This window comes from Oncorhynchus mykiss, chromosome 22 (genome assembly GCF_013265735.2).
Source record: "Oncorhynchus mykiss isolate Arlee chromosome 22, USDA_OmykA_1.1, whole genome shotgun sequence".
NCBI lineage: Eukaryota > Metazoa > Chordata > Actinopteri > Salmoniformes > Salmonidae > Oncorhynchus > Oncorhynchus mykiss.
This window is the reverse complement of record NC_048586.1, coordinates 7,602,501-7,615,964: the sequence shown is the minus strand read 5'-3', so window position 1 is coordinate 7,615,964 and position 13,464 is coordinate 7,602,501. Positions and strand designations below refer to the sequence as shown.

Here is a 13,464-nt window from a genome sequence, read left to right as displayed (position 1 = left end):
GTTGCTTCAATATATCCACATAATTTTCCTGCCTCATTATGCCATCTATTTTGTGAAGTGCACCAGTCCCTCCTGCAGCAAAACACCCCCACAACATGATGCTGCCACCCCACAACAGGATGCTGCCACCCCCGTGCTTCACGGTTGGGATGGTGTTCTTCGGCTTGCAAGCTTCCCCCTTTTTCCTCCAAACATAACAATGGTCATTATGGCCAAACAGTTCTATTTTTGTTTCATCAGACCAGAGGACATTTCTCCAAAAAGTACAATCTTTGTCCCCATGTGCAGTTGCAAACCGTAGTCTAGCTTTTTTATGGCGGTTTTTGAGCAGTGGCTTCTTCCTTGCTGAGTGGACTTTCAGGTTATGTCGATATAGGACTCGTTTTACTGTGGATATAGACACTTTTGTACCTGTTTCCTCCAGCATCTTCACAAGGTCCATTGCTGTTGTTCTGGGATTGATTTGCACTTTTCGCACCAAAGTATGTTAATCTCTAGGAGACAGAACGCCTCTCCTTCCTGAACGGTATGACGGCTGCGTTGTCCCATGGTGTTTATACTTGTGTACTATTGTTTGTACGGATGAACGTGGTACCTTCAGGTGTTTGGAAATTGCTCCCAAGGATGAACCCAACTTGTGGAGGTCTACAACTTTTTTTCTGAGGTCTTGGCTGATTTCTTTTGATATTCCCATGATGTCAAGCAAAGAGGCACTGAGTTCAAACCCCCGAGCTGACAAGGTACAAATCTATCTGGCCCTGAACAGTTAACCCACTGTTCCTAGGCCGTCATTGAAAATAAGAATTTGTTCTTAACTGACTTGCCTAGTTAAATAAAGGTAAAAATAATAATAATATATCCACAGGTACACCTCCAATTGACTCAAATGATGTCAATTAGCCTATCAGAAGCTTCTAAACCCATGACATAATTTTCCAGGCACAGTCAACTTCTGACCCAGTGGAATTGTGATACAGTGAATTATAAGTGAAATAATCTGTCTGTGAACAATTGTTGCAAAAATTACTTGCCAAAACTATAGTTTGTTAACAAGAAATTTGTGGAGTGGTTGAAAAACTAGTTTTAATGACTCCAACCTAAGTGTATGTAAACCTCCAACTTCTGGGAAGTCCTCTGGGAGGGGGAGAGAATTAGAGGGAGCATACTTAAATTCACAAAGGACACCAGATAAAACAGGAGAATTACACCAGATATAACAGACTGATCCTAGCCCCCCGGCACAGACTATGGCAGCATAGATGCTGGAGATTGAGACCGGTGGGTCGGGGAACACTGTGGCCTGTCCGGACAGGGCCAACAATACCCCCGGACAGGGCCAACCAGGCATGATATAACCCCAGCCACTTTGCCAACGCACAGCCCCCACACCACTAGAGGGATATCAACAGACCACCAACTTACTATCCTGAGACAAGGCTGAGTATAGCCCACAAAGATCTCCACCGCACGAGACCAAGAAGGCACAAAACTGGACAGGAAGATCAGAGTCTGTGACTCCACCCGCTCAAGTGACGCACCCCTCCTAGGGACGGCATGGAAGACCACTAGTAACCCAGTGACTCAGCCCCCGTAACAGGGTCAGAGGCAGACAATCCCAGTGGAGAGAGAGGTGCCGGCCAGGCAGAGACAGCAAGAAAAATATATACTGCAGTTACTTACCAAGAAGATTGTGAATGTTCCTGAGTGACCGAGATACAGTTTGTTCTTGAATCTGCTTCAAAATATATGGCTAGAAAATGGCAGTCTAGCAATGATTAATGACCATTTTGACAAAGCTGGAAGAATTTTGAAAAGAATAATGGGCAAATATTGTACAATCCAGGTGTGCAAAGCTCTTAAAGACTTACCCAGAAAGTCCGTTGCTAGTCCCAGCACTAAAATGCAGGTGAAATTGACATTGCTTGTTTAAGTGTCAAACAGTACAGGGTTTAGGGTTCTAATACAGTCATTATAGATGGTGCTCTGTGTTGAATAATGGTTTTAAAGAAGTCAATGGTTTCAACTGATGTCTCCCTGGAAAACAGATATTTTATCTCAATGGGATTCTGTATGTAGATAAAGGATGAAATGCAGCGTGATGATGTACTGTAGCAGACTGTTCCTCCTCTCTCTGTTCTCTAGATGTTTGGAAACTGGACCTTCGGGACTCTCGTCTTCACTGTGCTGGTGTTTACTGTCACGCTCAAGGTGGGTTAGTGTATGTGAGTGTTTTGTGAATCTGATAATAGTGGATTCCATAATCCCTTTGCACATGTGAATAGCCTGTGTGTGAGAGAAAATGGATCCAGTAGACTTGCTCATCGGTCGTTAGAGCTGTGTGCCCTGCAGGCGTGGCGATTGATAATGTGTGTGTATCCTGTGTGCCCTGCAGGCGTGGCGATTGATAATGTGTGTGTATCCTGTGTGCCCTGCAGGCGTGGCGATTGATAATGTGTGTGTATCCTGTGTGCCCTGCAGGCGTGGCGATTGATAATGTGTGTGTATCCTGTGTGCCCTGCAGGCGTGGCGATTGATAATGTGTGTGTATCCTGTGTGCCCTGCATGCGTGGCGATTGATAATGTGTGTGTATCCTGTGTGTTGCAGCTTGCCTTGGACACACACCACTGGACCTGGATCAACCACTTTGTCATCTGGGGCTCCCTGCTTTTCTATGTCATCTTCTCTCTGCTCTGGGGAGGCATCATCTGGTATGCCTCTCATTCTTACAACTAACTGATTCTTACGCTGTACATTATTAGTATCACTTAAACAGAAATAAAATAACTAGATGTCATCTCTCCCTCTAGGCCCTTCCTGAACTACCAGAGAATGTACTATGTGTTCATGCAGATGTTGTCCAGCGGTCCGGCCTGGCTCGGCATCATCCTTCTCATCGCGATCAGCCTGCTGCCTGATGTGGTCAAGAAGGTCCTCTGCAGGACCCTGTGGCCCACCGCCACCGAACGCGCACAGGTAGGAAGGACCGCAACTTGACCACATAAATAAGAGTGTACAAGTGAATTAAAGGGTTTATTCGTCTTCAGGAAGAATATGTTCAGTAGATAAGTACTGTAGGCCTACCTGTAAAATCACCAAAAGGTATCCAGGTATAGCTCCCTCTGATATGCCAGACAACTCATTTTACTGAGTTACATATAAGGAAATCATTCAATTGAAATTAATTGATTAGGCCCTAATCTATGGATTTCACATGACTGGGGAATACAGATATGCATCTGTTGGTCACAGATACCTTAAAATAAAGTTAGACTGATTTTCTGTTCCACTTCCTATCTGGTGTGACCACTATTTGGCTCCTGCAGCGCAACACATCTCCTTAGCATTGAGTTGATCAGGCTTTTTATTGTGGCCTGTGGATTGTTATCCCACTTCTCTTCAATGTCTATGCGAGGTTGTTGGATATTGGTGGGAACTAAAACACGCTGTCATACACGTCGATCCAGAGCATTCCAAACATGTTTCAGGGTGACATGGCTGGTGAGTATGCAGGCCATGGAAGAACGGGGACATTTCCAGCTTCCAGGAATTGTGTACAGATCCTTACGACATGGGGCTGTGCATCATCATGCTGAAACATGAGGTGATGGCGGCAGATGAATGCCACAACAATGGGCCTCAGGATCTCGTCACGGTATCTCTGTGCATTCAAATTGCCATTGATAAAATGCAATTATGTTCATTGTCCGTAGCTTATGCTTGTCTATACCATAGTCCCACCGCCACCATAGGGCACTCTGTTTACAACGTTGACATCAGAAAATCGCTCACTCACATGACGCCGTACCTTGGATTAATCAGTGAAGACTTCTCCAGCATGCCAGTGGCCATCGAAGTTGAGCATTTGCCCACTGAAGTTGGTTAGGATGCTGAACTACAGTCAGGTCAAGACCCTGATGAGAACGACCAGCACGCAGATGAGCTTCCCTTTCTGACAGTTTGTGCAGAAATTCAGTTGTCCAAACCCACAGTTTCATCAGCTGTCCGGGTGGCTGGTCTCAGACAATCCCACAGTTGAAGAAGCCAGATGTGAAACTCCTGGTCTGGCTTGGTTACACGTAGTCTGCGGTTGTGAGGCTGGTTAGATGTACTGCCAAATTCTCTAAAACCATGTTAGAGGCAGCTTATGGTAGAGAAATGAACATGCAATTTTCTGGCAACAGCTCTGGTGGACATTCCTGCAGTCAGCATGCCAATTGCATGCTCCCTTAAAACTTGAGACGTCTGTGGCATTATGGTGTTTGACAAAACTGCACATTTTAAAGGGCCTTTTATTGTCCCCAGCACAAGGTGCACCTATGTAATGATCATGCAGCTTAATCAGTTTCTTGATATGCCACACCTGCCAGGTGGCTGGATTATCTTGACAAAGGAGAAATGCTCACTAATAGGGATGTAAACACATTTTTGCATAAAATCTGAGAGAAATAAGGTTTCTGTGCGTATGGAAAATGTGTATTTCAGGTCATGAAACATGGGACCAACACTTTACATGTTGCGTTTATATTTTTGTTCAGTGTAGATTGACCCTCTGTTAACCCACACTGTATTGCTAAAATTCCTCCACCTTTCACCACCTATTATTACTACTTCCTGTCACAATTGCATAGGTGTGAGAAATGATTCCACCAAGCCTATCAGAAGGCAAGGTGAAGCAAATATCACATTGCTTATACCTATCCAATGCTTTCAGATCTGTAGCTAAATCTGACTGATTCCTTTCTACTTTTCTCTTCCCTCTCTGCCTCTTCCTTGCTTCCTAATCGCCCCCCTTCAATCTCTCCTGTCCGTCTCTATCTTTCTCTTTTACCCCACCCCTCCCTCTGTCTCCCTCCGCCCTCTGACCCCATCACCCTGGGCAATGGCAATGGCAATGGCAGTCCAATCGCTCGTGCCTTACCGTGGAGCTATCCACCATCTTCGTGCTCACTCAGTCCGACAGCAGATTGAGTTTCTGATTGGCCGAGAGACTGCAGAAGAGGAGGAGGAGGTGACTCTTTTTAAACACTTTCGTCAATGTCACGTCAGTGTTCCACCGTCATTGAGTTACATCAGTTTCAACATTTAGCTCCCAACTTTCCAACGTCAATCACAATAGTGTTCCCATCCAGGGCTTCCATTTCTATGTCAAACAATTGAACTCAAGTGCCAGACAATACTGACATTCATACTGCTAAATATGCTACTGCTGATCAAGCTGATAACAAGCTCTAATCACTGATTTCATAACCTTATTAACCTATCACTAGCTTTCTGTTAGCATCTCGCTAGCTTTACAACCTCACCCAGTACCATACTCAGCCTGTCATTCTCATCATGTTCCTCTATGGATGCTATTCAAATGTAGCACAGTATGTATTGTATATTCATGTGTAAAATGTACGTTGATGTGTTATTCCATCCAAATGCTAACTTGCTAGTATGTGTGGCACATCGACGCTAGACTAATCTTCCGTGACAACAGACAGATTATTGCTAGCAGTACACTGGGAAGTTGAAGGGCTATCATCATGTTAGTTACAGTGCAGTGGTTCACCGCATGTCTTCTATTCGGAACCGCCTCCTGGTTCCTGACCCCTTCTCACCCTTACTGTTTGCCCACAGAGGGTGAGGGCTGATGGCGTGCATGAGGGGAGTGTATCCCCGGCCACGGGCCCGGACCCCAGTCCTGTTGCTGGTGGTGGAGGCAGTGAGAGAGACATGCTTTGCCCTGCTAGGACCTGTGAGGGGGAAAGAGGAGGTGAAGGGGTGCGAGCTGCCAGGACTTATGACTCCATGATGTCACACAACCCTAACTACCTTCTCAGCCAGCCCCTAGACCACGCCCCCTCAGATGGTGAGGGCTGTTACGGTAACTATGGGGTACATCTTGGTGGGTGATGGTTTACGCTTTGTGATTGGGAACATTTCATTTCCTGCTAGAGGCTCTTCACTGCTAGCTGGTTTTGGACAAATCACAACCATGGAATGAAACGCATGGGGCCTTCTGGGTGGTTTACGTGTGATGATTCTCTTCGAGTGCTTTAGGGTGGTTAGCCTGGAAGATCAGGGTGACTGGCTTGGGCTGGTACTGTATTGTAAACTCACTTGGGATACAGAGGCATTTTCTGGCTTTCCTTCTGTCCTGCGGAGAGATGCTCTTAGGTAGCCTAATTTGTTCTTAACTGACATGCCTAGTTAAATAAAGATGACATAAATAATAATAATAATAATAAAAGGTAAAGGTATTTTTATTGGATCACTCACATGCTGTCCGTGTCAACACAGGTTTCAGAGGCAATGCCACACATGCATTTTGTGCAAATAAATACATTTGGTATCTTAAACATGGAGATAAGGTTAAATACCATCAACTGGTATTAACATCAATGAAAACATTGGCATTGATGATTATTATTGAATACATTTGATTGAATAAAATCCCCAGGGCACATGAGTGTACTTTTGACCTCTGGTGTTGGAAAATGGTACAGCATGTATGTTAATCTTTCTTTTTTATTGCATGCTGATCACCTGAATGTGAATTGAACATGAAACAGACCAGGGTATTTTCAGTAGGTCTTACCACTTCCTCTCTCTATTCCCTCCTTCCCTCTCTCCAGGACATTGAAAAAGCTGTTGCAGAGCAGTGTAGCAGAGTTGACCCCCGTGTCCTCTCGCCCTTCTGGCCCCTCCTCCAAACGGAAGAGCACTGACACCTCCCACCTTCACCTTGGGGTTCCAGGGCCCCGAACACTCCACAGGTCTGAGTTCTTCCCCCACAAACTTGTATTGTTCCACTGGGCTGATGGGGGTGGGGCAGACCTCCGCACCCTCAGCCTCTACGTGCTCCGTAAACTCGGGCTGGCTTTGCCTACTACCCACCAGGGCCAGAGACCTCTGTGTGACACGGACAGGCACACACACACAAACACAGGCTGATGTGTGAGCATACACAACGATGTGACCAAAATGTGACCTAAACCTACAAAGAATAGGGATTTGTGTTCCACTCATAAACAATGCATACACAAACGCTCACTAATTCTCACATACTCCTCGAACATGAAACATTTACCATGTGCATTGTCAGCCATTCGGAAGCGGATACGATTTGAGGCTTCCACATGCTTCAGTTCGGCTGGCGCCTTGCCGAGAATGTAACGAGTGCGCTTGCGTACTCCCTTAAGTCACTTGAAAAATCAATACAAAATGTATGTCCATTTTGAGATGCCGTAGCCAGCATACAATTCCTCAAAATAGTCAGAATTAATCTAAGAACTCGTGAAATTTTGACGCTTTTGCCGATGAGATCTTAAGTTGCGCAATTTACATCTAACTAAGATGTTTGGTGCAGTGTTTATCGATGAAAAAATGTGCATGAAAATTAGTTGTCACGTTGAATGACAACAAAGACTTTATTGAAGAATCCCTACTGGTGACCAATCGCCGACTTCGGCTACCGACTTCGGCTTGTGTCCCTGAACAGCTGCAAAAACTCTTCCCGAAGTCCAAAAGGATAAAAATGTCAGAAAATGTCATTATAATACGTGCACGAACTGTTTCGGCTGGGAAGCATGCGGACGCCTTTGACCTCCAAGTTGCCTCCAATTGGTCCTGTCATAGTTCTATTTCAGTCTGGTCCTGATCCCAGTCCACACCACTACTCTACTACTGTGCTATTCTATTCTACTACTTTACTACTCTATTCTACTCTACTACACTACTCAATTACTCTACTCTTCTGCTACTTTATTCTACTCTACTTTACTATACTACACTATTCTACTACTCTATTCTTCTACTCTGCTACTATACTCTATTCTTCTACTCTAATAGTATACTCTATACGGATCTACTCTATTCTTCTACTCTACTACTATACTCTATTCTACTCTACTACTATACTCTATTCTACTACTCTATTCTTCTACTCTGCTACTATACTCTATTCTACTCTACTACTATACTCTATTCTACTACTCTAATAGTATATTCTATACGAATCTACTCTATTCTTCTACTCTACTACTATACTCTATTCTTCTACTCTAATAGTATACTCTATACGAATCTACTCTATTCTTCTACTCTACTACTATACTCTATTCTACTACTCTATTCTTCTACTCTGCTACTATACTCTATTCTACTCTACTACTATACTCTATACGAATCTACTCTATTCTTCTACTCTACTACTATACTCTATTCTACTACTCTAATAGTATACTCTATACGAATCTACTCTATTCTTCTACTCTACTACTATACTCTATTCTACTACTCTAATAGTATACTCTATACGAATCTACTCTATTCTTCTACTCTACTACTATACTCTATTCTTCTACTCTAATAGTATACTCTATACGAATCTACTCTATTCTTCTACTCTACTACTATACTCTATTCTATTCTACTACTATACTCTATTCTACTACTCTATTCTTCTACTCTACTACTATACTCTATTCTACTACTCTATTCTTCTACTCTGCTACTATACTCTATTCTACTCTACTACTATACTCTATACGAATCTACTCTATTCTTCTACTCTACTACTATACTCTATTCTACTCTACTACTATACTCTATACGAATCTACTCTATTCTTCTACTCTAATAGTATACTCTATACGAATCTACTCTATTCTTCTACTCTAATAGTATACTCTATACGAATCTACTCTATTCTTCTACTCTAATAGTATACTCTATACGAATCTACTCTATTCTTCTACTCTACTACTATACTCTATTCTACTCTACTACTATACTCTATTCTACTCTACTACTATACTAATCTACTCTATTCTTCTACTCTACTACTATACTCTATTCTTCTACTCTAATAGTATACTCTATTCTACTCTAGTACTATACTATACTAATCTACTCTATTCTTCTACTATACTACTATACTCTATTCTACTCTACTACTATACTAATCTACTCTATTATTCTACTCTACCACTATACTCTATTCTACTCTACTACTATACTCTATTCTACTCTACTACTATACTATACTAATCTACTCTATTCGTCTACTCTACTACTATACTCTATTCTACTCTACTACTATACTAATCTACTCTATTCTTCTACTCTACTACTCTTCTTCTACTCTACTAATCTACTGTATTCTACTCTACTACTATACTGTATTCTACTCTACTAATCTACTCTATTCTACTACTATACTGTATTCTACTCTACTAATCTACTGTATTCTACTCTACTAATCTACTGTATTCTACTCTACTACTATACTGTATTCTACTCTACTAATCTACTGTATTCTACTACTATACTGTATTCTACTCTACTAATCTACTGTATTCTACTCTACTAATCTACTCTATTCTAGTACTATACTGTATTCTACTCTACTAATCTACTGTATTCTACTCTACTAATCTACTCTATTCTACTACTATACTGTATTCTACTCTACTGATCTACTGTATTCTACTCTACTAATCTACTCTATTCTACTACTATACTGTATTCTACTCTACTAATCTACTGTATTCTACTCTACTAATCTACTCTACTCTACGAATCTACTCTACTACTATACTCTATTCTACTCTACTACTATACTCTATTCTACTCTACTACTATACTAATCTACTCTATTCTTCTACTCTACTACTATACTCTATTCTTCTACTCTAATAGTATACTCTATTCTACTCTAGTACTATACTATACTAATCTACTCTATTCTTCTACTCTAATAGTATACTCTATTCTACTCTAGTACTATACTATACTAATCTACTCTATTCATCTACTCTGCTACTATACTCTATTCTACTCTACTACTATACTAATCTACTCTATTCTTCTACTCTACCACTATACTCTATTCTACTACTATACTGTATTCTACTCTACTAATCTACTGTATTCTACTCTACTAATCTACTCTATTCTACTACTATACTGTATTCTACTCTACTAATCTACTGTATTCTACTCTACTAATCTACTCTATTCTACTACTATACTGTATTCTACTCTACTAATCTACTGTATTCTACTCTACTAATCTACTCTACTCTACGAATCTACTCTACTCTACGAATCTATTCTACTCTACTAATCTGCTCTACTCTATTCTACTACTATACTCTATTCTACTCTACTAATCTACTCTATTCTGCTCTACTAATCTGCTCTATTCTATTCTACTACTATACTCTATTCTACTCTACTAATCTACTCTATTCTGCTCTACTAATCTGCTCTACTCTATTCTACTACTATACTCTATTCTACTCTACTAATCTACTCTATTCTGCTCTACTAATCTGCTCTACTCTATTCTACTACTATACTCTATTCTACTCTACTAATCTACTCTATTCTACTCTACTAATCTACTCTATTCTACTCTACTAATCTGCTCTACTCTATTCTACTACTATACTCTATTCTACTCTACTAATCTACTCTATTCTGCTCTACTAATCTGCTCTACTCTATTCTACTACTATACTCTATTCTACTCTACGAATCTACTCTACTCTACGAATCTATTCTACTAATCTGCTCTACTCTATTCTACTACTATACTCTATTCTACTCTACTAATCTACTCTATTCTGCTCTACTAATCTGCTCTATTCTATTCTACTACTATACTCTATTCTACTCTACTAATCTACTCTATTCTGCTCTACTAATCTGCTCTATTCTATTCTACTACTATACTCTATTCTACTCTACTACTATACACTATTCTACTCAACTACTCTATTAATCTACTCTACTAATCTACTCTACTCTACTTTACTATGATAATCTATTCTACCCCACTACCCTACTTTATGCTACTCTACTCTTCATATGAAAATACTTTAATCCAAAAGGTAAACTCTCACTGAACAAAAGGAGAAATTCTGTATTTGAATGTCCGTCTCTTCTACACAGTGAAATCGTACTGTGTAACAATATCAAATTGACCGGCCTTTTCTGTTTCTATGTTATTTACTGTGTTTCTCTTGTTTTTAACTTTCTTTACTGTTTCTCCATTTTGCTCCTTTTGTTGAAATGACTGGTGTTGCTTTGCAAAATGTTCTGGGGAGAAAGATCTCTGTTATTCTGTTCGCGTGTGTGTCACGGTTTCCATTAGCCGGCAATTGCCAGGCTTTTGCCAATTTTTTTTTAAAGAAAAGCCCATAAGTTAATAAAGCTGTTCCATGCCAAAATGAACAGGATTTTAAAAAATCCCATTGCAAAATAATGCTTTTTATTCATTGACGTTAATACCAGTTGATGGAAATACATTTGACCATCATGCTTATTGGTCTATAGGTTAATTTGTATAATATAGTGGAATTAAATTGACCTGTGTATTTTTGTTAGTCATCATGTATCTAATTTATCCAACACAACTATCACATGTGCACAGCATACAGAGCCTATTTTGAGGGGGATTTGTCCTGCAGCTCCTCAGCTGGTTGCTGCTGGAGTAAAACATGTGCTTTTATAAACCCATTCATTGCGCAACAATTCTAAATTAAATCATATGTTGGGGAAAAAAAGAAAGAGCTACTATTTTTATTTCTCAACTGATAATTGAAGCGTGACTCCCATTCACCATTCAAGTGCAGGCAACATGCTATCAGCGCATCACCCACCACTTTACAATGTGAGCTGGAGGCAGTATGCATTTTGAAAACATACTTCATTGTTTGAAACCTGAATATTTTATTTCATATTCAGAGGCATGTCTTACGTTGCTTCAAAGTAGCCTGTCGGCAAAATCCAAACATGGAAACGTGGAGGAAATTAAGTTTGGGGAAGCTTACAATTTATCCTACAATTTCTACAGTTCTGCGTACCAGTTGTGATTTTTATGTAAGTATTTTCATGGAACAGTTTCATTTAAAACCTTGTTGTTTTTCAAAATCATTTTCACATGGTTGTGAAATGTGAATTAAAATGATCTAAAAGTCAGCTTATGGGAGACCACCAGCCTCTGTCATATGAACATATTAATACACCGTGATCCATTAGCGACTAAATTATTGAGCACATGGAACTCATAGCCTATAGGCCAATGCAGCAGTAGGCCTATAACTTCCATTGCTCTTTCACACGAGGATTGGTGATTATCGAGGCGGCGACTGTTGGAAAGACTTTTCAAAAAGTTTACTGTGAGGAACTATAGTCTTAATATATTATTATTTTCAATGGATGTTAAAAAAACACTTTCCTACATTTCCTGCACAGCAGGCCAGGTACTTCTATGCACAGAGAAACCAGAAACAATACTCCCTCAACATTATCAGGACAGAGAAACCAGACACATGCTCAGGCGCGCGCTCCCTCAACATTATCAGGACAGAGAAACCAGAGACATGCTCAGGCTCGCGCTCCCTAAACATTATCAGGACAGAGAAACCAGACACATGCTCAGGCGCACGCTCCCTCAACATTATCAGGACAGAGAAACCAGACACATGCTCAGGAGCGTGCTCCCTCAACATTATCAGGACAGAGAAACCAGACACATGCTCAGGAGCGTGCTCCCTCAACATTATCAGGACAGAGAAACCAGACACATGCTCATTGCGCACATGGAGCACTCCAAATAAACAACAATGCAAATATTGACAAATCTCATAAATGATGGTTATGAAACAAACCAAAACTTGTTTCTCACAAGTATAGCAGGTTGTGAACTCTGCAAACAATGTTTCCACTCTGAGAATGAGAATGGTAAATGACTGTAAGTAATACAATCATTAACAGAAATTAATGTAAACCAATTATGAGGATTATCGGTACTTTTACTACTGGTGACATATGTCATGGAGAATTGAACAATTCACACAGTGAAACAATGAATGCTCAAGAATTGGCAGGAGACAGCTGAGCGATTCTGGAGAGAGACTCACCAATATCTTCGCCCCTTGTCTCAACATTTTAAATTATACTCAAGACACGATCTTCTCACATTTTATATGCTTTTGACTGACAGCTGCAACTCGATAATCAGCTAGGCCTATTTTCAAGCTCGCTGCCCAAATTGCTGGCTTCCCAAATAGGCGTAGTCTACGGCCTATGAGCTTGTGATCTGAAATAATCCACAGCAATTTTTTAAAAGAAGCTAATGTTTCCGGCGCCACATTTTCCTAACAGAAACCTTGGGGGGATACCTCTACCTTAATATAACAATAACAGCAGGCTAGGAGCCAAATGAGAATAATGGAATTGTATAACTCTCACTCTAGTGGTGTATCTATCTATTCTAAATCAAATAACATTTATTTACAAAGCACTTTTTACATCAGCAGATGTCACAAAGTGCTGTACAGAAACTAAAACCCCAAACGGCAATCAGTGCAGATGTAGAAGCACAGTGGCCAGGAACAACTCCCTAGGAAGAAGCCTAGAGAGGAACCAGGCTCTAAGGGTTGGCCAGTCCTCTTCTGGCTGTGCCG

At 40.7% G+C, this 13,464-nt stretch overlaps 1 protein-coding gene across 5 annotated transcripts in view; it reads left to right on the top strand.

Moving 5' to 3' along the window:
* The window catches only part of LOC110501300 (probable phospholipid-transporting ATPase IH), a 60,441-nt gene extending 52,660 nt beyond the window's left edge, over positions 1-7,781 (top strand). For 2 of the 5 annotated variants that reach the window (XM_021578773.2, XM_021578770.2), the window contains 5 exons: positions 2,143-2,208; positions 2,606-2,709; positions 2,809-2,974; positions 5,624-5,870; positions 6,622-7,781. In XM_021578773.2, coding sequence (XP_021434448.2) covers positions 2,143-2,208; positions 2,606-2,709; positions 2,809-2,974; positions 5,624-5,870; positions 6,622-6,629 — 591 coding nt within the window. In that variant the 3' untranslated portion in view covers positions 6,630-7,781. Of the gene's footprint in view, positions 1-2,142; positions 2,209-2,605; positions 2,710-2,808; positions 2,975-4,899; positions 5,010-5,623; positions 5,871-6,621 lie in introns of those variants that run through there. The other 3 variants (XM_021578775.2, XM_021578774.2, XM_021578771.2) reach the window with 2 other exon arrangements.
* The last annotated feature ends 5,683 nt before the right edge of the window (positions 7,782-13,464 follow it).